The 26,629-nt window shown below is 43.1% G+C and overlaps 1 protein-coding gene across 2 annotated transcripts in view; it reads left to right on the top strand.

Moving 5' to 3' along the window:
• Positions 1–26,629, top strand: part of igsf11 (immunoglobulin superfamily member 11) — a 47,651-nt gene that overhangs the window by 13,115 nt on the left and 7,907 nt on the right. Inside the window, exons 2-3 of one of the 2 annotated variants that reach the window (XM_057050782.1) lie at positions 2,810–2,839; positions 25,760–25,923. In XM_057050782.1, coding sequence (XP_056906762.1) covers positions 2,810–2,839; positions 25,760–25,923 — 194 coding nt within the window. The remainder of the gene's footprint in view (positions 1–2,809; positions 2,840–25,759; positions 25,924–26,629) is intronic. The other variant, XM_057050783.1, reaches the window with a different exon arrangement.

The following is a 26,629-nucleotide window of genomic DNA, read 5'->3' as shown; positions in this document are numbered from 1 at the left end:
TCACTGCTGCATGTATGGGCTTTGTATTGCCTCTTCAGCAGAAAGTCACTGTTATAAGGCTTTTTTTTTGGTCTGTTCTGATTCTCCCCAATCAAAGAGTAATCTGGTTTATGGTATTTTTATTATTGCTTTGGCTTCTTTGACAGTTGGACCGAGGGGACGCAAAAAAAAAGTATTATTGCAAAAACAAAAACCTCCCTATGGACAAAACTAGCATGAGGTGGAAAATTGGCATTAATAATCTCCAGGCAACAAGTGTTCCCTGAAAAGACGTGCAGTATTTTTATTTATTTGCTTTATTCACACGTGCATAAATATTCTATGAGCAATATTAAAAGGTCTGATCATCAATGATTAACACTCTTTGTAGTGAATGTAGGTTAGGACCCCGGAGGCTCACAGACTAGCAAATGAAACAAACAAATTTCTCTTTATAAAACAAGACGAACATATTTAAGGAGCCTTTTTGGATGTGACGTTTGTTCTAATGTTTCACAGCTCTCTTGAGGACATTGTGTGTTGTCTTCCACTCCATGTTTTCCATTTAAAGCCTAAAACAAACAGCTTAATTATAATTCTGCTAGCTAGAGAATCACATGGGTAAGAAAACCGTGTTTTTATAGTTGCAGCCAGTATCGTTCCCGGAATTTTCTCAAAGGAGCGTTGGGCAGGATTCTCCAGCATCGCTGCTCACTTGCTGGTAAACACCTTCTGGTTCAACTGGCCAGTAGGCAAGAAAGTTTGTCTCTATCGGAGCCGCAGTTCTGCCTCTGCCAAGGACCGTTTTCTTCCTTTACTTCCACTCTTAAAAGTGAAAAACGTCAGTACTTGAGGGCTTTGCTTATTGCAGTGTGTGTGTGCGCATGCGTGTGTGTGTGTGTGTGTGTGTGTGTGTGTGAGAGAGAGAGAGAGAATGAAGTTACTGCCTCTTACTTGTAAAATTGTTAATCTTTGGAATAGGAGATGAGTTTATTTATTTATTTTTTGTACGTCTACTCTAACCTTTGGGACAAAAAGACGCCCTGGCCTAAACTTTTAAAACATTTGACTCAAAAGCAGCATAAAAGCATTTGAAAAGTTTAAAGGTGCTTGTGTGAACAAGGAACATGTCTGTTATGTAGGAGCTGATTTACATAATTTAGCCTTGACTCAAGGCTCAAGGCTCAAGGATTTCAAGGCAGAACCCTTTCGAGTGCCTGTTTCAATTATGTATTCTCGAATGAATTGGCGATTCTCTTTTTTTAATCTCACTTTCTCTCTATGACATGTTTTCTCTTTTTATAGTTTATTTATATACCCACAAGCACGATGCTATTTTAAAGTTCCGGACTTTTAAAGAACAAACATGTTGCACAGCGAAAAGAGTTTTTCTGAGCCGTCGCTTCAGCGTTTCTGCTCATCATGTTGTTTTTCAAACTCGTCAATGAATCCGCATCAACGGCCTCCGCCTGACGCCTCACGTCAATGGCGTCTGTTGTGGCTTTGCATCCAAGCCCAATCATTATTTCATACTCGGGACTGGGGAAGGATTTAATTAGCTGTTCCATGTCACTGTCGATAATTGTTCAATAGCATACAAACACTGATGCTGACCCATTCTCTCTCTCTCTCTTTCTCTCTTATTTCACTCTCTCATTTTACCTAATAATTGTTACCTTGCTTAGACACTAATTAGTGATCCGAGGGAGTCTGGTTATAAGTTACAGCTCAATTTTCCACTGGGACTTCATTATTGCTGAAACAAGATGCATCCATCCATCCATCCATCCATCCATCCATCCATCCATCCATCCATCCATCCATCCATCCAGAGGCCCAAATGTCCCTCTCCCTGGTCACTTTGTCCAGCTTTACTGGGGGATCCCGAGACATTCCCTGGCCAGCTGAGAGACATAGTCTCTCCCATATGCCCTCGGTCTTCTAGTGCCCAGGAGGTGTCCTAACCAAATACCCCAAAGGTAGATAGTCTGAACAACATTCAGGATGTACCCCCCCCACCCGCCCAAGATGGGGAGAGGTTACCCTCTCGTCCGGGTGTGGGCAATAAGTATGTCCACACCTGGACGAGAGTTCTCATTTAGGGCAACGCCAGAGTGGTAGAGTGCAGCTTCTGTCAAGCACATTGGTTCCAGAACCCAAGAGATCGAGGTGAACCCTGCTATATCTCGCCAGAACCTCTCGACCTCGTACATTAGTTCATCCGAGAGCTAACCTCTAACCTAGCGGATTTGAGCGGCCAGAAAGCCTTTAACCATAGCAAGTGTGCCTAAAACCTCAGCTGACTAGAGAATCTCACTGCGGTATTAAATGCCGGCAGACTTTAAGTCACTGTGAAGTGCCGAAAGGTTAACACATGTCCCAGATAAGATGGGACATCGCCAAGATGTTATCCGCCGTAGCACATCCTTATCGACTTGGGTTTCTTGCCGCAAGCGGACACACACACACAGCTTTTAGTGGATGTAGCATTTATGTACGTGGTGTCTGTGATTATTTATGTCCCTTATAACACACTGAAATATAAGCTAGCTGTAAATGTTCTGACCTGTTCGTTTCGTCTCAAATATTACGTTTTTTTCTCAGGTGAACCAAACAAATGTAATGCTTAATAATAAATTATAAATATAATAGTAAATGATTATATTTTGGAGTTCTCAGGATACACAGACAAGAGTATAATGTAAAACTCTAAAGGACCCGATGCCGCTATTTTAGTCCAACTAACGAAAGACCAAATTGTAAAACGCGAATTAAATCATTCTTATTAACTTTTAATTCAACACTAATTATGTGCTCTTTCTTTTGACAGGTTCATACTTCGAACTATTCAGAGGAAAATGTAAGTTTTTTGTATTTTTCAAAGGATATCTAAAATATACACACAAATACATGCAGGACATGTCAATATATCTTCCTTAAGCGAAGAGAGATGCAAATATCAGATTTTTGTAACCTACATTATCTTGTAGCAGAACATCAATCATGTCTGCCTGTGACATAACCATCTTAATGCATGGGCTCATAAATAATATTAAAAAGATGTATATGTATTTTTTAAGATGGGAGCTGTCACTCTGTTGCATCAGTACGATGATGTAAACCTTAAGTTCGGTTTGGTCTATTTCTGGCTGATGGATTCGGTAATGGTTTATGTCTCTGTGGCGTTCCCTGTGTAGATAAAGTATTTTAGTCCACAATAATCCCCACCATCTGCTGTCTCTGTTACCACAGTTTAGTGCACAGAATCTCTCTCTACTCTCATTTCCTTGTTAATGTCCCGCTCGGTGCATTTCCTCCCCCTGCTTCAACCAATTTTTGTCATTATTCCAGTTTTTTTCCCTTCCTACTTTACTTTTCTTAGTACTTTCTATGCTTCATTTTACTTCAATAGATAGACAGACAGACAGACAGACAGACAGACAGACAGACAGACAGACAGACAGACAGACAGACAGACAGATAGATAGATAGAGGAGTCTGGAGCTCAGCTGTTCCTTGGCTGGACAGAGAGCTCAGATGTTCTTCCTGGAATCTGCTGGAGCCTCTCTCCCAAGTGCACCGATCACCACTGGTGCTGCTGCCTTCCCTTCCCGCATCTTTCGTAGCTCTTCCTCACACCCTTGGTATTTTTAGAGCTTCTCATGTTGCTGAGGTTGCTGTCACTTGGGGATCATTAGATCAAACAGCACCGCAGTCTTTTGCCGTTGCTACTTTTACTCCTGTTTTTATGTTTGGCTGATTAGCTGCCTCTATTCCCAGTCTACCGGTAACCCCCGAAAATGTTTCCCTTGCGCGTTATTTTCATTGCCAACACCATTAACCTGGCTGTTATATGCTTGACTGTTTCACTATGTGTAGCATAGCAATAGAATGAAAACACTAGCTTAAACACTTGTGACAGGACTCACAAATGTAGGAATTAATTATCCTTTGTATAGAAACAGAGAACGCTGTCATGGTGCTCAGCAAGGAGCGCAAAGTTGCCGAGGGAAAAGCCTCTTTCCCGCCACACCGCTTCAGATGTTCTCAGCTTCAAACCCACCGCAGCCCTCCTCCTTTCCATTGATGCTTCTAAGCGAAGTCGAGCTCTTTGTTGGAGGCGTGCACCTGAGGTGATGTGAACACGACCATCCTGGCCTCCTTTGAGAGGAATTCTCCGTGTTGGACACGAGTAAATCATTAACATGGTTGTCAGACATATACAGCGGGTCCCTGCAGAGGAACACACCTCAGTTAATATTAACTACATAGATTAGTGAGTGCGTGCATCTGCTAGAGTGAAACCTGATCAAATCCACCAACTCCCATCTCTATGAAGCCGGATACCTTTAAAAAAAAGAGAGAGGACTAGGAGATCACCACATTTTGGCTCAACAGCTAATGACATCACAAATTCATGAACTCCAGATGTACATGCTAGCTTAGGCTCACACACATAAACTGCACCAGTAAGCAGATCATATCCTCAGTATCTGACCCCAATCCATTATCAACAGGCATCACAGGCTCACTTGTCTTCCAGCCTTTGTCCCTTTTCTCCCTTTAGGATACAATAAGTGCTATGACACAATCCAAGAACAGTGAGCTGAAATGGCTCTGTAGTAGAACTACATTCTTTTTTAATGGCCGTCAGCGTCACCTGTTTTAGGGCTGTTGCCTTATTTAATGGATAAGAATGGTCTCCGAGCAACGTGGGTCTCTTCATACGTGGGAAAAGAAACAAACAACCATTGTTCTGTTGTGTGAAAATCGAGTCAGTATGATTGTATTAGTTCTTGAATTTTTGAAAAGCACATCAGAACACACACACACACACACACACACACACCACACACACACACACACACACACACACACACGTGGAAGCAGTAGAAGGATCAGAGAGGAGGGAGTTAGTAATCACGCATTCTAGTATTATTCTTAGTATTATTCTTAAAAATGCTTTTAACTCTTATTATTGACCCGATTGACGAATGTGAATGCTAACTATTCGTACACATATCAAGAATTCGCTTCGGTCTAAGGTCTCCTGAAGAAGCTGGACTGTTGAGCCCCAACAGAGAGACATGCTTGGACAGCTGTCCCTCTTCCAGAAGTCCTTCCTTCATTTCTTTAATTTGAAATCCAGGTCCAGGCATTGGGCTCTTCTTTTAAAACAACTCAAAACGTACATGGTGGCATCCACACGTTGGGTATTTCCTGTTGTGTCACTTTAAGTTCATTTTGTATCCCCTTCTGTTTATAAAAATAGCTTGTTTGCTTTCCTGACTTGTAATTAATTTAGTTTCTCTTACTAATTACAGCTTTTAGGCAAATGGGTTAGTAATTTAGACTGTGTGTGAGTGTGTGGTGGGGGGGGGGGGGGTTTGAGTTTAGGGAAGCCTTTGAGTTTACTTGTGATGTTAGTGTGAGAGTGAAGGCTCTTAAATTCATTATGTCAGAGTTCTCACAAAGATAGAAGTACAAGTGTGTGTGTGTGGGGGGGGGTGAGTTTAGGGAAGCCTTTGAGTTTACTTGTGATGGTTAATGAGTCCTCACAAAGATACAAGTGTGTGTGTGTGTGTGTGTGTGTGTGTGCGTGTGTAAATTTGGAATTTCCTCAGATCTCCTATTACCCCGACACAACACTTTCATAAGTGGCCACCTGACACTGGCCCTTGCGACCTGCCTCACTCATCCACACAGCATCTGCTTATTTTTAAAAACAGCTCTGGATGGAGGTCCTCAACGCGTATATGGAGCTTTAAAAAGCACATGTGGAATATACGGATGGTACATGTTGGTACATAATAACGTCTGCAACATTTTTAGATTTGTCACAGCACCGTAAAACGTATCACTGACACCCCGTCCGGGGGGGGGTTGTCTACCTCATTTAACCTTCTTCCCCCATTATGTGAACTCTTGTAATAATTTAGAATTATGATCTGTATCAACTGTCGGCTGAAGACTACGCGTCTAAGACGATTACCAGAGCCGTCTTTTCAAGCCTTTTAATTACGAGTGGTTCACTTGTTCAGCAGGCTTCTTATCATATATTCACGGCCGACGTTCTGAGTACTCTTGGGATTCCTCAGGGAAAAGAAGCTTGGATGAAAGTGAGACTGAATTTCCTGCCTGTCATATATAAAAATGTCAAAATGTCAACATTCTATGGAGTCCTAATACTTTGGGCTCGGCTGTAGTAACAGATACTTTCTCTTTTAGCTCACAAACACAATGATCCATATAAGAGACCCAATGCTGAAGATGGCTTTGCCGCTTCCTATATGGTCCTAAACTTGTGTTCTATTATGAAAATCCCCCCAAAACGCAACTTTTTTGCACCTATTGACTTTATTCTCAAAATTTGGACATTTTTCTTGAACTGCATGAAGAAAAAATCTCCCTCCCCTAATTTTTTCATCACAGGTGGCCCTAATTCTCTTCCCTAGTGATCAATACCATCCAATTACAGACTCCAATCAGAACAACGCGTGACCAGGAAATAACACGAGGCAACCGAGCGTGTTTGTGCTCATTGGAATTTATTAAAAAAAGGAATAAGAATTAGACAGCTGATGAAATCTCTCCAAGATACCGTGAGTCTGGGAGAAATTGATCAACAAGAGTTCAGCTCTTTGCTTCCTGAAGGATAAATTAGGACGGCTGCAGCCTCTTTGGGGACTGCAAGTCTGGCTTCAAAGATGCGATGGAACATAGCACATCCCGGTGGTTTGGTAAGCCGTAGATGGTAACCTGGGTGCCTGGGCGTCGTACCACCAGGAGGGACGAATTTTTTACTGCTAGAGTCTCGCTGAGGCTGATCTGCTCAGACGGACGGTCACGAGGGACAAAGTGGGGAAGTGGCTGATGTCCTCTCTGTCACAGACGTCTGGCAGGATCCCCCCCCGTCCTGGGATTCTCTAGCTGAAGCTAAAGGCTGCGCAGGTGTTGCCGGGAAGCTCGCAGCCCACGTGATAAACGCAGCGGTAATGTCAGTTTTTTCCTGTTACATGTCCACTTGTCAGCTTCGAAGACATCTGCTGTGCAACAATCCAGAGCTCCAAGTGGCAGCTATCGTGTTTTTTTAAAGGCCACCGGATATATTTAATTCATACCAGAGTGAATTATACAGAGGGACAACTTTTAGATGGAGTTAGCTAACCGTCCCCATCTACTGTGCGAGTGGGTGAGTTATTTTAATGATTCCCAGTTTCCCATAGCTATTAGTGCACATCACCTGTAAGGCCTTTCATTAGTACCCATCAGAGGCTTGGGACACATCCCGGCAGGTAAAACACTCATCTATGTCAGGCCGGAGGTGTGAGGCTGCAAAGGCTGTTTCACATGCAAATTAGGCCAATTGTCCACCCCTAGCGGTTGTGTCCCACCCACTGCACTATGAGACACCCACCTATGAGATGTTTGTCTGGCATTTAGATGTGTGGCCTTGTCTCGGGGTGCGTTGGACAATGTCCTGGTCGCTTTACTGTCTTCGTCCTGTGTGTTGTGGATCGAATCCGCTAACGTAATTATTGTGAATAACTCGAGAGGCATGCGGATGCACTTGAGGAATATTTTTGAATATTCTATTTCTGGGAGGTTTATTTTTAACCGCTGGGTGCCCGTGCTGTAATAGATGACAGGAGAATGGTCCTATCATGGTAATTTTGCTACAGACACATACGCTGATGCATTCTTATGAGACACGTGTGGAATTATCGACTAACTGCTGAATGTAGAAGTGCAGGAGAAGCTTCTGACAGACGATATAAGGGTTCTGTGTGCCGTCCCTTTGGAAGAGGACGTATCCGCTGTGGCTAATCTGCTTGTTTGCTGTGTGTTCCCTCCTACACACACCCGTGCCCCATTCATGGGTCGATCAGGGACAGCTTGCCCAGCGTCTTGTTCTTCAAAGTGTTCTTCAAACACACTCAGCCCTTCATGGACTTCTATTTATTACCATTTAACGATGTGCGGCTCCGGACTTCGGGGCGGCTGCCCTAACGTGTCCACCCTGCGCTACGCTCCTCTTATGCACTAATAAACCCTCTTTTGTGTTTCTATTTCCTTCAATGTGGCCGCTGCATCCCACAGAGCCGCACACACACACACTCGCACACACACACACACACACACACACACACACACACACACACACACACACACACACACATCTTTGGGTCCTCTTTCTCTCAGACTCTTCATCTGATCTTCTGAACATCAATCCTTCTCTCCAGTAAAGAGTGGGAGGGAGGTGACAAAAATGTGATGACAGATTACCTGCTATATATAGAGCCGGTCTTTTGGCGTTTCCTATATTCATTTTCTCCCTGTGCCTCTGAGACATTATGGGCTACGTGATTTGTGACTGGCGACATCTCAAACATGCTAGCTGGGCCTATAGGTCTCGCCCATTCGCAGGTCTACAATTGAATTTACACTAAAATACAGCTGTTTTACAGTTGTTTGTTGTTTATTTCTCCACATTTTATTGCCTTGTGAAAAAAAAATGTGAATATGGATTTCTCTGCGTGGCACCCAGGCAAAATCCCCCGTGATTAATGAAAGTTGGACGCGCTCATCTGTTTATAATGTACTCGTAACAAAATCTGCTCAAAGTGAGCTATATTACTGTGTGTAATATCCTCTGTTCTCTACTGCTCATTTGCCTGTTAAGTGCTCCTATATTCAGTGTCATACAAGAGATTTATGCCCTCCTGACTCTGGAGGACAATATTGCAAAGTATGGATTAGAACCAGACTGAAAGGTCACAGATAATCTCATGCTGCTTCTTTCTCTTTTCTCTGTAAATCGTAGCAGTCTGCCATGTAGGATTTAACCTCTGCTTAGGAGAGTGACCACAAAAACAATTCATTTAGCCTCTGTTTTCCACCAGAAGCACGACTCCCGATAAGGCCGCTTGTTCTGCCCTGGCAACGTGATCATACATGAACATACAAACACGCTGCTGCCCCTTGATTATTCTTTTTCTTTATGCTTTTCAAACAGTTTTATAAATAACTGTAGATTACTGGGGTGGGGGAAGAACACTGGCAGCCAAATCCCGTAGAGTGGTTGGAAACTGGGTAGTGTCTTAATGAACTCAGAGGCATCAGGGGAAGCTGCTTCTGATACAGCATATGGGCAAATACGTTCGACATCTATGCCGTTGTATGTTGTCATGCATGAGTATAAGACACAAGCTTGTCAATGTCCCCATCCTCTGGATGTATACAGACAGCCAAGGACATTTTTCGTAAAATTGGCTACTTGGTAAACCAAATTATTTTACAACTGAATTTATTTCCTTTTATGTTTCCCGATAGCAACCTTTCATTTCCTGTATGTATGCGCAATATATTGTGCGTATGTATGTAAGTATTTAGTAGACTGTATATATGTCAAGGTGGACAGGGTGAGACAAATTGGAAGTGTGAAATTCCTCTCCTCAGCGGGGGAGCTCGGCTAGCCTCGCTGACATTCCACTTAATTTGATTCATTACGGTGTTGTGATGCTATTGTAGCCTCATGCAGAGAATTGGGCCATTTGCTTTGAAATATTGTGACATATTATAGCCGTCACAAGGGGGGTGGGGGGGGCAACCGTGGGGGATTTTCCCAGCCTAAACAACAAATTGGAGTCACCATAGTTTTTAACCACCATTTGAGAAACTGTAACGATGAAGTTTATCAACCTCTTGTTTTAACGCTCTTTATTTTAACGTGTGTGCGTTAACAAAAAACACGTGAACATAGTTGAGAGTGAGAGGTCGCAATGAACAGTTGGGCATTTTGATCCCTTGCTCAAGGGTCAGCAAAAGAAACTCCCAGCCCAGACTGGACTACTGCTGCCAATGACCTTTGACCTTTTGGGTCAGAACCTTCAGGCTTCAAAGGGTTTGGTGGATAGTTGGAACTCAACTCTGGGCTACATTACTTTCATTTTCACAATCATTCTTCTTCATTTCCTGACAAGTACATTCACAAATTCACCGTGTGAATCCCTTGATCGGTGTTGTCCACGGCGACAATAGCAGCTTATTGGGAAAACGGTGCGTTTCTCCTTCCTCCCAGACTTGGGTTTCATTCAGCCCTTTATAAACACACGATGATGAAATTAAACCAATCACAAGCAGTGAGGTGCTGGAAGAGATCAACTCCGTTCGCTCGCATTGTCCCGATTGAGACATAAAGTCGTTCACTGACATGCACAGTGAAGCAGAATGTGTGAGACTGACATAATGGGTTTGTTGTGGAATGTTCTTTGCTGCCGCTGTTTCATTTCCCATTATTAGTCCACAATAGCAATGAGCCCGGGCCGGTGAAGTCAGGCGGAGCGGAATGGAAAAATAAAGGCCCCCAATATCAATGTAGGGCACTTCTCCACGTCTATCTCTTGTTATTTAAACAGCAATAAAAGCGCCTGGCACCGCGGCGTCGGAGTCTTAATTGTTTGCTGTACAGCACCTTAAACCGACACAATATAGGATACGATAAAGTCAGACTTGGTTTGGATGGACGGACGGATCACCGCCTCACGCTTTGTCTTCAGCTGAACACGCCGATGCAGCCGTCCCATCAGCGCCAATCTGAGTTTTTTTGTAGCGCTATGGTTGCTCGTAAAACTCCTATTAGATTAGAAAAAAGTCTTCCTGCGTATCTGACACGCGCATTATACCCACGTGTAAACGCACACTTGCTCCGGGCAGTTCTTCTGCTTGGCTTGCAGTCCTCTCGGTGGCTAAATGTCTCTTGGTAGCTTTCCTGACTGCACCACTAATGCAACACCTAAATCTCTCTGGAACATCTACTGTTTTAGCTGACTTCTTTCTGACCCGCTTCAGAAAGGCTTTGACTTTCTAGACAAGCAATCGGAGTGATGAGCGATCAGCTCGTATGTGTTTCGATAGAGAATTTCAAGCCTGTACAACAGCTGATTTAGCTTCTTCAGCTACTCTTTGAGTAGATCAGGGATGGGAACATTTTTGTTAATGGGATGCTTAAGAGAAGGTGAAAACACTTCCGGGCTGCTTCTCACAGTACATACAAACACCTCAGAGAGATTATTTCTTAACACTGGAGTAATTTTTAGCTATTGATTAGCTAACATTCCCTGCTTCTTAGCATATCCTGAGGTTTCCCAAAATTCTAGCGTGATGCCCTCTTGAGATATCTTTATAGCTTCATCATCATCCTCATCCTCATCTTGGCTCATTCTAGGACTACAGCTTTTGTCAAAACTGAAGCGATGCCCTCCCAATGCTAGCAGGAGCTAACCTGTTCTTCATGGGTGTTCGGTACAAGCTGAAGAACCTATTAGACCAAAATAATTAGTTCTCACTAGCACGCAGAGCTCGTTAATCAGCTTAGACTTAATTATAGTTGCAGAAAAGGTTTCCATTTTACAGCACATTGTGCACATTGTACCTGCGTAATCGCTAGCAGGATCAAACAAACGGTGCCTTTTGTGAAGCCCCGGTTTAGAAGCCACAGAACCGTTTGACAGCAGGAACGAGACCTACTAAGAGGCGATGCACATATTGAACTATGATCAATATATCTCGGTTTATGAGGTTATTTACAGCGGTGTGGTGACGCAGCGACGTTACACCCGCCCTGTTTACGGATCCAACAGATCATCACCTTAAATTTACACTTTTCTTTTTAAAGTGCAGCAAAACTGTCCTCGTGCTCTGTAAGTGAGTGTGATGAATGACGTCAATCTAGTCATTATACTCAGTTCTTACATAAATTATCCCCCCTCCACACACGCACGCACGCTCTCACAGCCTCTCTCACTCTATCTCCCCCCCTTTATGTCCTTCACTCTTTTATATCTATATTGTGATGAGTGTGAACATAATGACTTTAAATTTATGCTTTTGCTCCGTTTAGATGCATTCGGCCTTCCCACGTCCATTAACAGCTGCAAATTCCGCTTTCGAATATGTTGCAATGCGGCGGGGAGACGAGCGTTCACGCGGACCTTAAAACCCCGCTGAAATAATGGTAGCCGCCACTCACATACTCACATGCACGCCTGTGCTGGATACTTCGGAGCAGGAGCTCTAGATGTGGCAAGAAGCGCTGTGTAATTCACAGGTTACACCGTCAGTAGCCGCAGCGACAAGCGTTAATAGCATTTCTTCCCCAGTCCCAGAATGCATTGCTTTTAACCACACAGCATTATCAGAGCAGGACGTCTCCTGGGTTCTGAGTCGTGCCAAACTTTTTGGACCGTTTCCACTGTTTGCGTCTGTGTGGACGGACTGCATGGGCATTTTCTCTAGAAAAGAAAAAATAATAAGCATATTATATATAAACTAATTATATTCGTCTCCTGGCGGTGCCAATGAATCCCCCGTCACAGGAAATCCTTGAGTGTGAGTTTTCACAAGAGCGAGTGTGGAATCTCATTTATGGAAATGACAGCAACTCTATATTCAGAGAGTAAACCCGTCTTTCTCACATCCTCTGAAATAACCAACCAACATGTTCGGTAGTTAAAGCCCAACTTGTAGTTCCCGTTTGCAAGGTGAAAGTTGTCAGATTAGACTGATGGGTTGTTTAAATTGTAGCTTAGCAACACTGGTGACATCACGAGAAGCTGCTCTGGCAGCTGATGAAGCTGATGATCACCACCGAACTTCAGTCACATTCATGGCTTCGTATTTTTAGTTGTGGTCATTTTATAAGAAAAACTGCCATCTCCCTCCTGAGAAACATCTCAACCGTTCTAAAGCTGTGGATCCGTTGGGGTCCAGGGGTCCAAGCGCAACCACGTCTCCGCACTCATCTCCCAGGTCTCCTCCTGGGTCTAAATCAATCCTCGTTGGTCTCCTGGAGGCTCTGATTGTAGATCGGCAGCACTTCCTCCTGAGCTTCGCTGGGATCCCCGGTCTAGATCTGGGTTCGCATTATTTGCGCTACAGCTTGAATCTAAACCAAAAAAACCCCATTTTGACTCGCCTGCGACTGGTCTGAAGTTGAGGATTAGCAAATGAATGACGACAGAAAGTCACATTTTAACTTCTTTTTGCTTCAAAATGGCAAAGACGAAGGAGCTGTCTAAGGATAGCGCTGTCATTAGCAACCACGAGACCTCTAAAGGGTACAAGGCAATCCCCAAGGACCTTAGTATCCCTGGCAAGAACCTTCATGGCATGTGGGGGAAAGGAGAGAGTTTATGGGAAATCTCCAAATGTTGGCACGAACTGTGTAGAAACCCCCCACGTGAGACATTCAAAGCCTTTTAACACACCTGGAACAGCCGGGGGTTCCAGTAGGGCTAATGAGCCACAGCCGAGGGAGGACTTGAGTCACCTTTAAGAGTACCTGGACAATCTGCAATAGTTCTGGGGAAATGTTCTGTGGACAGACCAAATTCATAACTGTCCATGTCCACTTCCTGTTAAAAAATGATGATAATTCATTCATCAATATTGTAAATTATAAGTTATACAAACAAAAAAATGGACTAAATGAATAAATAGATCAAATAGATTTGTGTGCTTTTGTAGTATAAGTACAGCTATCAAATCCATTAAATTTAGGCAATGGTTGGGAAGAAAAGCTCTTTCTCTGCAACAAGGAATACCGCAATATTTTAATATCCTCCCAAATTCTGCACCCAAACCATAAATTTATGAAGCAGCACCAAACTCTGTGCAGACTAAAAGAAACTGTGTCTTTTTATCTGCTCAGATTCAAAGTCTAAGAATCTGAAATAAATCTGGTGCAGATACAGTCAGCCCTGTTCTCTGCAGAGGCGCAGCCACGTGCACGATCAACAGCTGGTCAACCTTCAGCTGCCTCTTGTGTGGGTGAAATGGACCGTAAAAATACCGCAAGGGACAAATTAGTCTTGTGCCAATAAAGAATATTCGGGAAATACAGAATCCTCGGCACATCTGCTGTCAATGGAAGAGCAAACTGCCGTCACCGCTGCAGCAGAAATAACGGATTTCATGGTTTTGGAATAGTGTTGAATGGGTTAAAGGATCCAGTCTTAAATACGTAGCAGTTATCACTTATCTGTCAACATGTGACCAAAGGAAATCCAATTAATTTTATGAGTGTTCATGCTTTGGTAATTATTAGCAACATTAGCTGCTTTTTCTTCTCACCACCCGTACACCCATAAACATTGGGGGGGTTGCCTCTGGTGGTCCGCTGGGGTCTGGATCTGTGTGTGTCTGAGTTAATAATGGCCTTGTCCAATTGGGCTGTGTCATGTGCTGATCATCCCCTGATCAGCTGTTTCTAGTACAAACATCTCTTTCTCTCCAAAGAACATTGCAAATCCTCCCTGTCTTCACTTTTCACCTTTAATTAGGTTAAATAAGAGCTCCTCGAATCTCTATAGGTCTGTTTACACATGTCACAGTTGGCAGATGCTTCAATTACCATAAAAAATAGAATCTGACATGTTATGATTGTAGGTAAGACTTATTTCTCTGTTGTTCTTGTTGATTTCATCGGCAGCAGGAAGACACACTGTTTTAATTAGGAAAGTGAGAAGAAATGCAGGAAAAAAACGCTCGTACAGGCAAAACATCCACCAGTTTTCTGTCACACCCTCCGTCTCTGAATGGCAACGCCGGCCTCTCCACAGGCGCAACTCCAGAGAATTTGGTGGTACTAATTGATATTCTAAACCTGTCTCTCCATCCCTCAGGCAAACTTTACAGAAAGAAAGAAAGAAAGAAAGAAAGAAAGAAAGAAAGAAAGAAAGAAAGAAAGAAAAAGAAAGAAAGAAAGAAAGAAGAAAGAAAGAAAGAAAGAAAGAAAAATGTTTACTTATGCACCTAGAAGAACTGAAGAGTATAAACTAGTGTTTTTCCCACTAGAGTTGCCTCTAAATCACCGATCGTCAGGTACTCCTGACCTCCTCTCTCTCTCCTCTCCTTGACCGTGCTCAAAATCTGCCCTTCTTTCTGGGACTGGTCCCAAGACAAAGTGCGGCTGCACGTTTCCGCCAAGGTCAGTGATCCATTTCTCAGCCTGTGACAGTTCTGTGGTACAGATGTGGGTCAGAGCTCGCAGGGCGTTCCTGTAGCTCCCCCACTGTTTCCTCAGCCAACACACCTGAAAAGAGGCGGCGGCTCCTCAACCTTTCACCATCATTGAGCTGCCTCAGTGGAATCATTGTGCTTTATTACAACATGATTTGCAGATGAGCAATGCCCCTCTTTCTCTTTTCTTCTTTTGACATTTAATAATTAACCATTTACTTTGGAATTGTTTTAATATCAGTCACATTGAACCTTTGAGGTCACATCTTATTCACCACATTTAGCACATCTGGTATATATTTGACTGGTGGCTTCATATCCCGTCTGATTATTCTTAATTTGGCCACTTGGTCATCCTTTGCTGTCAGTACCGACGTCATAGTTTCTGGTAGATCTGTTGCCGTGCCAGGAGCAATAAGAGGCTCATGGAAAGCTCAAATAATAGTGAAAAACGAAAATAAGTTTGACTACTCTCAGGGCCCAGCCATCCCAGGAAGCTCCGGCCATGTTTCCTGCAAAGACCGACCCAAATGAACCTCATTTGAAATGCATTGAACCTGGAACTGTCTTGCAACGGCGGGACTATGCTAATCCCCGCACCGCCTCCCCGGTTTCATCCATTTTTATTTTTCCTACTCCAACATTTATGTATTTCTCAGGTTCAACCTCAGAGTTGCCATGGAAGTGTGAATCTATTCTCCTGTCAGCATGAGAGGTGGGGTGAGAAGTAGCTCATTTGCATTTAAAGCAACAGGCCCTCCTGTCAGGCGCTCAGAATAGACCTGTTGAGACGGGGTGAAAATCAACCCCAGCGCTTCATCCTGGGTGCAGTTGGATCACAGCTTTACGCAGGATTGTGTTAAAAGGCCCAAAATGGATACAAAGAGCAAGTCCAACGAGGGGGTCACAGAAATACACCATTATCATTCCATTCCCACTCTTCACACCCTCAAAACCCAGTTACATCACTGGTTCTATCAAGGGTTTCACATTTTTTCATTCCTTGAATTATTCCTGAGCCGCTAATGTCTTGACCTATATGTGTCAGCAAGGAGGAAAGAGTTGAATTAAACATATAGTAAAGGCACATCGGATGAGAATTCCCTCAGTCACGTGCGCACCGGCTCGATTTATGGCCAAGTTTAACATATATGTTTTGCATTAAAGGAGGGACGGATGCATTTCCCCGACTGCTAGAGCCCTAATTGTTGCTGTGGCTCATTGCTGTCGGAATTTCACCACAGCGTAAAGTCCTGCCGGTCCGCTCCAGTTCCCGGATCCCTGGCAAACTCTTTATCCACGCCATCTTTTTCGTAATGTCTGAGTAATATCTGTCTATCTATAGAAGGGGAGTAATAGAAACGGGGGTAGAGTCGCCAGCGTAGCCAGTGAAGCAGATGTAAAGTCGCAAAAGTACAAAAAAAAAAGCCAAATGACATCTCCTGCTGCAGTAGATTCTGTAATCCTCTTGAGATTTTCGAGTAAAAGCACGGAAAGCTTTGAAATGGACTGCTTTACGAGCACCACCGGCTAGGTAGAAATAAAGCTGCAGATACACAGATATAAACAAGGCCTGACTATTTCTGTCAGCCGCTCCTCGTTGGCGCTGTACGAGCAGATAGTGACCCCTGCCTGTGTTGAGCATCGTCTCCTCATAATGGGGCCACAAAACAAACCTCTGGATGTCATAAAAACCAAAAGTGTGTGGCAAAAATGACAGGAACCAAAGCCCAAACATTCAGTAACTGTATTTATGTGTTATGAAGCTACAGCACAACTTCTGCACGCATGTATAACGTATCAAAAGTCTATCTATCTATCTATCTATCTATCTATCTATCTATCTATCTATCTATCTATCTATCTATCTATCTATCTATCCACCCACCCACTGTACATAATATTAATATTTCATCCCAATAAGTTTATTCTGAAGCTGGGGGTTGTAAACTGGCAGCATCTATATGATGCTTTTTCAGGCTGTCTTTTTCTATTTAGAATGCTTTATGTGGCCGGTATGTTCTTCCATTCCAAACAACTGCGCCCTACATGTCACAGCGTCATTAGACCAGATACTGGAAGCTACTGGGAGATACTGGGAGAGACACCAGCTCTGAATTCCACTGGCCACTTTTTCCATTAGTGAAAGGCCGGAGACCTGCTGAGGTCCGATGATGCTCTGGGATGTGGCACCTTCTCGCTATTTCTGGAGAGATGCTGAATTTATATAGACTCCTATATAATTATAGATTTACATACAGTACGTGATTAATTTATATATATTTATTGATTATATTTTTAAAGCATTTTAATGCAATGGAAAACATAAAATGCGAGATGGTTTTGAACCCAAGGAAATCTCATTAAATTTGTGTTAAACTGTAAACATTGGCAGCGTGGATGTGACCCCAACCAGAGGCCAAGCTGTGATCGTTAAATCACAATATTACAACAGTAAACGATGTTGATGCGGCTGATTGTAAACTTGGATTAATCCTGCGGCTCGTCACATGACCGTACTGTAAAAAGTGCTGCTGGTTTATTAATCTCTTTAACATTTAATGATATCTAAATAATTCACCTCACATTCAAACGAACTTTATTAGCACAGAATTCTCCGGCACAGCCGGAAGCAAGAGCCGTCGGGGGTGTAGGTGGGCACGTTTGGCGCCAGGCGCCACTGACGCCAATTAACTGTAATCTATGGTAAATTACAATTTACAAGGCGTGCATGTGTCCTCACGGCTCAAGGAAAACCCGTCCATTTTCCAGCTTTGACACATGGACGCACATAAGCTCACTTTGGTGGACGTCTGTATGTTTCTGCAAATGATTGAATTACGTAACAAATACTGCAGAGCCCTAATTTTTTTTGGTAAACCCAGATTACACAGGATTATCATCCCTTGTACTCCACCTATATTCTGTGTACGAGGGCGGCCGGGCAGGCGGCCGGGTATGCCACAAACACCAGAGCCAGATGGGACAGAACCCCTAAGCAGCTTAGGGTTGCAGTAATCATGCAGGCTAAGTTGCTATCAGTGGTGTGCCTACATGTTTGTGTGTGCAAGCTGCACCCGTGTCGGCATGTGTGACGTGCACGGGCCGCATCGGTTGCCTGAAACCGTGTTTTGCGGTGTTGGAGGGGCGTCAATCCGGGAATGCAAGACAGAGCGGCCTTCTGGTGCGACCGAGAGGGCGGAGCCGCGGGGAAAAATGGCGTGTAGAAAAGGAAAATCCTGCAGCGGCACCAGCGTCATACCGCTCATTTATCCTGCCAACAATGGAGTGTGAAACGACGCCACATGTTACGCCACACAGATCACCTCAGGAGAAAAGGAATCAATAGCCTGCTCAATAGTAATATGCTTTGAATGTCTGTACAATATTGATCACCGAAGGGTCAAAGAGCCAACATAATATCCCCTGCAGGCGATAAAATCCAAGGGAGTAAATTTGAGCCATTAAAATGTGCGTCAGAACGATACACAAACATTCCCAAGTCTTTTCAGCGCATTCATTATGTTCCTGCCCACACAGGGAGAGAAGAGACGGCTTCCAAATGACAAAAAGGCCAACTATCAAACCCCGGAGAGGGGAACGCATGCATGTATTTACCTACATGAATATTCAAGAGCGAGGCTGCGGCACTTCGCTCGTAGAGGCAATCACTGGTTTATTTATTTGCGTTCTTGACATGCAGTAGAGTCCTGCCCCTGCTGGATTATTCACTGCCTCGCCCTGAGGCTGTGTGTGTAGGCGCCAATTGAATTTGGAGCTGTAATATTGACCCGTATGGGTCAATGGGGATGATTGCTGTGGTGAGGGCTCAATCAGAGTCTCAAAGGTAACATATTCTGCTTGAAACTGCACATTATTCCGCAAATTACGTCTTTTCTTTCTGCAGGAACAGTCAACAGACTTTCACAGATACCCATAAACCCTCTCTCTTTTATTTTTCCTGCTCGCGCTCTCTGGAAGTGGGGGAGATCACGGGCACTTCAGCCCTTCCCTCGCTCAGCGCTCCTCTTTGCTTTTGTTGGAATTAATTTGAATGCAAATGATGCTGCGATAGAGCAGCTATATTGTTGCCGTACAGCAGCACCACCTGTGTTATCCCCTGATATCTGAGTCGACATACAGGAACAGAGAGAGGCGTAGCGTGAGGACATCACGGACAATAACTCTGCAGCTGTTTATGAGCCGCTCTAGCTTTCTTTCTTTTTTACTTAATTGCCTGAACAATTATTTCTCATTAGTATCGCTGCTCCTGCTCTCACCTGAACCTTCCGAAGGCACCCTGAAGAAATCCATCATCATCACAAAAAGGGCTGTAAAACAACATTGCCCATCATTCTCTCATTGTTACTTCATCTCCTCCCTGATTAGCTCTGTGCTTTTCTATACATTCAGTCTATCCTTTACCTCCTGCCATTCAGCATTAAATAATAATAAAGCACCCGTCTGCGGCACTATAGATTTGCAATCTGTTCGCACGCTGCGCACTCCCTCACCTTCAGAGTCATACATCTCCCCACATTCATGCTTCATCTTTAATATCGCTCCACTTACATCATCATTACTGATGCCTCTACCTCGGATCTTTATGGCTCAATCAACTCCTCCCTTTTCAAACAGGTGTCTCCCCGAATCAGCTCCCATCTCGCCTGCGCATCTGTCATTGCTCCACGACATATTAACCGTGCATATTATATAGATTTTTGCTTTCTTTCTTTTGGAGCATCTGTCTTCCATGATGGGCAACTTATTGTGGCTCGACTTTCCATGAATGGCTTTCAGAGAAGGTGCGATTGGCGTCACTGTTCTGTCTGGATCCCTCCGGTGCAGGAATAGGCTGATGAAGTGCGCCACTGCCTCCGCTGTAATTACTTGATGAATACATTTATTATGCTTTTAGCCTCAAGCCGTGAGGAGCTGAAATAATTTTTGAGGGATGTGTTATTTGTACTGTGTGTGTGAGCATGTGCATTTTCTTGGAATTTAACGTCTGAGCTATTAAGTCTATGCAAATTAGCTAAACTTGTGCGAAGACGTGGGATCTAGCATCCTCATCCTCGTTTCACATAATTACTTTCTATTCAATAAATGCAATAAGATCATGAAAAATTAATTCAGGCATTGGGGCCCGACTACACTTAAGAACTGTGGCAACAGCAATCACCTGACACACACACACAGACACACACACACAGACATCTGTAGAACATTGTGCCCCCTCCCCCGTGACACCATCATCCACCTTATGTGACGCCATCATCAACTGTTTGACATTAACAGTGACGTTAAACTATTGATTTCTTCAGTGACACAGCTGTCGAGAAGAAAAGAAAGAAGCAGAAGGAAAAAGTAAAACCAAAAAACCAAAAAAGCGGGACGAGCTGGAAGAGCTGTGATAAAATGATACGTGATGTTTCCAGATGTAGAATCTGAAACAGGACGTTTGGACGTTGCTCCCAAGTTAGTTCCAGTCTTTTTTCTTGCTGTTTTCTTTCATCTGGAGGTGATTTTGCTGCGTCCTTTGATCTGTGTCCTCCATGGGAACAGTTGGCGCCACCCGTTGTTACCTGTAAAATCCTCTGGTGTGATCGTGGCGTCGCCGTGACAGTGAGTCCTGATCCACTTTGTGGATCAGTGTAGCTCTGTTTTCTCCAGTGGAATTCCCGTTGTCACTTTTTTGGTAGGATTCCAACAATTTTTTCTTTATTTTTCACACTTTTTGGGTAGTTTGCAGGAGAAGCAGCTCCTGACAAGACAGCACTGTGGTAACATCTTTGTTTCTACTCATTTATCCGATCCTGAGTAATTACTTTCCCAAGGTGTTTAATCTGGGCTGCTTATTGCATTCATATGTTCGGAGGTTGAGCGCATCTTGCTAAGTGTCATGGGGAACATGTGTGGCTTTTCACTCATCAGCTGTTACACTCATCTGCCTTCCTTCCTAAATATTGTCTTTCAAATGCTTTTTTTTCTCTCTCTCTCTCTCCCGTCATGCACGCACACTCGTTTTCTCTCATTTTCCCTTTTCACTGCAAACTCTCTTTGTGGAGGAAGAGTGGCAGGCGTATTTGCTAGCCATATGGCAATGCCAGGAGCATCCGGAGCAGATGTGCTAAGCACTGGGGCTCTGCTCCATCACGCACACACACACATGCGCGCACAGAGGCACAATACCAAGGAGGTCAATGACTGACAACAGCATTATGCAACCGTCAAAGTGCTGCAATGAACTTCTGAATAGCAGGACTGAATAATGGCACTTTAACTATGGGCACTTTTCCTTGTCCTTCATCACCTGTAGCAAGTTCCTCATTGTTTGGTTGCTTTTCTAGGGAAAAAAAGATAGAAAGTGTGGTAAATGAGACTTCTCATTGTCAAGATGTAGCCTCCATCGCAACACATATGTGCACGTATGCATGCGCACCATACATACAAAGCAACTACAATTAGTGCTTGTTACGTGAGATTACGGTATTTTTTTCTACAAATGTATAATATGTCTACCTGTACGAATAAGTCCAGTCTCTCCATGCAGACCTTTTGGTCCAGTTTTGGCTCTGCGACCTCTCTCATCTGAAGAGATCACACCCAAATGAATGAACGAATGAATAAATAAATGAATAAATGAATTTGATTGGATTTAAATGAATGAATAAATGAATTTGATTTGGAGCATGTGGACTATCCACATGGAAGATCCAAGACAAAACACACAAATCTAATAAAATTATAGAAACATTCCCAAAAGGAGTAGGAAGAAGCATCAGCTTATTGAATCCTACCATTTCTCCAAGTAGACTTAATAATTCATTGAACTTCCTGACTGTCTCGGCCTTATTTTAGATGATTCAAACTGATTTTTCCTTTTAGAATGCAAACTCAAAAGTTTGCGAGCAGCAGTGGTGGGAGAGGTTGCCGAGCACTTTGTTTTAGAAAGCAGACCAGAGATTGTGACTCAGTAACATTTTATAGCTGACGTAGGGCCCTAAAGATGTACATTCGACTGATCAGACACGGAGAAAACTTCACGTCAGTGATCAGAGATGTCCGCTGCCGAAGTGCCAACTCAGCACGGTCTTGCTGAATTCTTAGGAGGCATTTTTGCTGAATAGTAGAAGAATATGTGTGTGTGTGTGTGTGTGTGTGTGTGTGTGTGTGTGTGTGTGTGTGTGTGTGTGTCTACTGAGCGATGTAAAGTTGACCAGTGTGCAGAATATAAAATTGTAGGCTTGTCCCAGTATTTGCTGAGGCAGCATCTGACCTACATTCAACATCAAAAAGCAGAATAACTTAGAAACTATCACCATGCAGATCAACACACGAGCACAAGCGAAACCGTTCGCACCTTCCAGTAAAGACGCTCTTCAAAGGACATCAAGCCCGTTTATTGAATAAACCATGAAAACTAACTTCTTATGTTAATTTAAATTGTTAATTTACAGAAAAGTTCTGAAAATATAAAAAGGCTGTTGGGGAGGCTGAGGGACACCTTTGTCTACGAGTACACTTATTTAGTCCGCCAACAATGTTGATTTTGTTTGTTTTGCTCACACTATGGCGGCTGAGACGACCTGAGATGCTATAGCATAATATGGACATGATTCTCTACACTGAAGAAAACTGTTTTGGAATTTTGTCTTTGAGATTTTCCCTCCTATTTTTAAAGATATGGCTTTAGCATTTAAATTGCTTTCATCATTGTATGTGCAATTGCATTTGAAGTTTGCATAGAGACGCGAATAGCCTCACAGACGCGTATGTACTGATAAGAAAGCATATAAATATGTCTGCTCTGACTGTGTGTGTTTCCTGGGCTGCATGTGTGGAGCCATCTGTTTGCTGCTTTAGCAATAGATTCCATGCCCGAGCTTATGTGTGCATGGGGGCAGTGGCCTACTTTAACTTTTTGCTCGCGCCGTCAAGCACGTTATTTTGATTGAACTTATTTAACTAACCAACTTTCATTTTAAGTGCGTCATTTCAGACTGTTCAATAAATGTCAGTTACATTTTCAAATATATAGTTGATAATGACAGTGGTTCTTCATTCGGAGATGAAATCACCAACAGCTCTCAAATAAATAGTCTTGGACCTTCATGTTGGGTGTCACAACTGGTCTCACTCTGGGAAACATATTTTCTAATGATCATTAAGTCACAACCCATTTTTGGGCTTTCTGTGCTTTATTATTCTCATTAAATGAAAATCCACATTTGAAACACCCCAGATCATATTTAAAATTTTGCCTCTTAACACAAACATGCAGGGAGTGTCCATAGCTACCCCCTGGGCAGCTGTACATGCCTTATAAAATAGGATTTTGAAATAAAAGACATGTCCAGCATCAGATGCACATTAAATATTACTTAATTTTTTTGACCAGCTGTTCACGGCCCATCCAAGATGGGTCTGCGACCCACTTTTGGGTCGTGACCCACCAGTTGGGAACCACTGCTATAATGCAAACATGCAAAGTTTCAATGGATTTGAAATACTCCCAGAATAACTCGCTAAGAATCAACAACAACATCACTCCCATAATTAGTGCAGAACTATGAACACACAATGATAAAGGTTATTTGACAGCTAGCATTTGTTTGTTAGCAAAACAATTCAAAAAGTTAGGAGTGGATATAATTTTAATTTTCTGTAAATATTGATAATGGTCTTAATAAGAGCTGATTACATTTTTGGTGACATTTTCTCTTTTAAACTTAAAAACAAGCTAAATGGTCACTTTTACTTTCATTTGAAGTGGGCTTAGCTCATGCTGCAAGGGTTTCCGTTTATTTTCCAGTCTTGTCGATGCGCACGGGGAAAAAAAGGTTTATGTATTATTTACATTTTTAAAACCCTCTCCATGTTTTCAACTCCGTAGTAAAATCTGAACAATCGCCTGGACGTTACTTGATAGTGGACTTAGCTTACATCATTAAAAGGACACAGTACTTCCTGAATTTGCAGCAAATTTGGACCAAAGTGGGTATTAAGCTATGTAGGCTACTCATTGGGTTGCTGGCTCCTGTGGCTAATAGGTCAGCCAGAAGGGGTTGGGCAAGGGATGAGGGATGATGAGCGTGAGAATTTTTTTTAATTTGAAGACAAACTGAGGAGGGAATGTAGACAAGACAAATAAAGTTCTAATAAATTATGGACAAAACCAAACTAACGCCATATCTGTCCTTGGGCACATTCCGCATTCATGTTATCTACTCTGTTTCTAATAAAAAGGTGGGTAACTGGCAAAAAAGTTGATTAATCTCCAAATAACTCAGAAGATACATTGAACATAAGCAGGGTAACATGGTTTATGCTGTCCAGTGCAGTGAATATGTACAGATCTGTACATTATTGAGACTGAACAGCACAGAATACACCACTACTGGACAGACGCAGGAGAACCAGCTCGTAGGTCAGGATTCCGCCGTCTCTATAAAGGACAACTTACAGTCCTCTGCTACTACTCATTAAATCCTTCTAATATAGCTTTTTAAATACACTATATTTATTGGTTATGCTAAAATTTTGTTGTATGCAAAAACATTCTCTCATGAAAACAACCAATAATCATAAAATAAAGGATGAGAGAACAGATAAAGCAACCCCATCACGCTGGTGTCATCAGCAGGCAGCCAACCTCATGATCTCCATAGGTCATGATAGATCTTAAGAACCATCTTAGGGACAACCCAAGACAGAATAAAACCAGAAGATCAAAGACAGCACACCCCCCCTCTGAAGAGCAAACCTCACAGCACAGACAGGACCAGGCACAAGGCCCTGCCAGCCTCACCCCTCCCAAGAGTTGAGCCTGTTCTTGGATAGTAAATCTAGGGGCCCCCAGTGTTCTTCCTCTGTGCTGCTGTCTCCCACCTGTCCCACCAGGAAGGAAGGGGTATGTCTCAAAAGAAAAGAAGGAGACAGTGGAGAGGACTGAAAGCTTCCCAGCATCTAATCAAGCTGAAAAAGTTGAAGGTTTTTTTCTATATTAAAAACATTCCTGTTAAAGAAACCTTTCATTCGACAATGTCGGACTAAAATACTTCAATGCTAAATAATTTATCTTTAATTCTAACACAGTAGTTGGCTCTTTGGCAAGGTTGTCAGGTAGGGGATTATATCTTTGAATAAAGGTTTCGCTATTAGCATCAGCATGTGTTCTACGCAGCCACGGCGGTTCGCAGAACGTGATCTGCGTAATCACATCAGTGTCATTATCCTCTTCAGCATGTTCAGATAAGATTACTTTCCATTTGGGTTTTTGGAAATGATACATGTTGCAGGAGAAGCCTAATTTCATTTAGGCTCTAACGTCTTTAGCTGCTCTAGAAATAGGATGCTGCATCTGCATATTCATCTTTATTGGTCTGCTGCGGCTGTCAGCTGAGCTCAGATGAAAGAAACAATCCCCCCGTTTTGTAAATACACACTTTAGCACTTAAAATCACTTAAAAAAGGGCATAAAAATAAAATTATCCCCACTTTTTGTTAGCATACAATATAATGACACATACAGAGTCCAACCACAGCATGAAGCAGCAAATTATTTTAGATACTCAAGGTTTTAATCACTCAAGGTAATGAAAATACAATATATTTGGTAACGCTGTAATAGTCTGAGTATTTCAGCTGCTGATTTGAGTTCCCAGCAGGTGGTTTTGCAAAATCAGCCAGTGTCTCGCTGTGACTACAATAGAGTCGGCTTTATGAAGCGGCCACTGACTGCTTCTTCTTTCCACAGTTTATGTGCAGGCGTTGGACGTGACCGTGGCTCAGAGCAGCGTTCAAGTTGCCCGCGGCCAAGCGGCCGTCCTGCCCTGCTCCTTCACCACCAGTGCTGCCCTCAACAATCTCAACATCATCTGGATGGTGATCCCGCTGTCCAACGCCAACCAACCAGAGCAGGTACTGCAAAAAACACACCTCCCACATAAAAAAAAAAAGACACCTACGAATCCTGATTTAAGATTCGTGCAAAAGTCTGTTTATTTCCAAGTTTTTTTCTGTAGCCTGCGGGACGGCAGCATCAGATGGGCCGTTCCTGTGCCTGTGCCACACGGCTCAGTCTCGGGCTGACTCAGCCTCAGATTTCGCCCTCTCTCACACAGCTCGTCCTCCTTTGGTTGTGTGATTCCATTTGAGTTGGTTAACATGCAGCTGCAGGCCACACAAGCTCACCTGCCTCCCTTCACTTTGAACTCTGCACTGGTCGGCCGTGCAAATAATACAATCAGCTTCTGCACTAATTACCTTATGCCCACAACAGGCTCAGTATCACAGCTGTTCTCACTACACTCACATGCACGCACACGTATAGAGACTAACAGAGAGGAGGGGGGATTGATAAGGGTTTTGAATTTTAGTCTCACAAACACCAGGAAGGAAACTGTTAAAAGCAGCAGCGAAATAAACCCATAAGATATGAACGATCAGTATTTGATTATTTATTTCGGGGGTCTGCTAACATCTGCGCTCCTTTATATTAAATGATATCTGACATTCTATATTTGCGGGGAGCGTCGGCCACATCTGAGATGTTGCGTTCAGGCCATCTGTAAGCTCCAATGCTGCGTTCAGGCTGCGTTAGTATCGGATGAGCTGTCTGATAGGT

Source organism: Takifugu flavidus, chromosome 12 (assembly GCF_003711565.1).
Source record: "Takifugu flavidus isolate HTHZ2018 chromosome 12, ASM371156v2, whole genome shotgun sequence".
Lineage (NCBI taxonomy): Eukaryota > Metazoa > Chordata > Actinopteri > Tetraodontiformes > Tetraodontidae > Takifugu > Takifugu flavidus.
The sequence above is the reverse complement of the archived record's forward strand: the minus strand, read 5'-3'. Positions and strand labels throughout refer to the sequence as shown.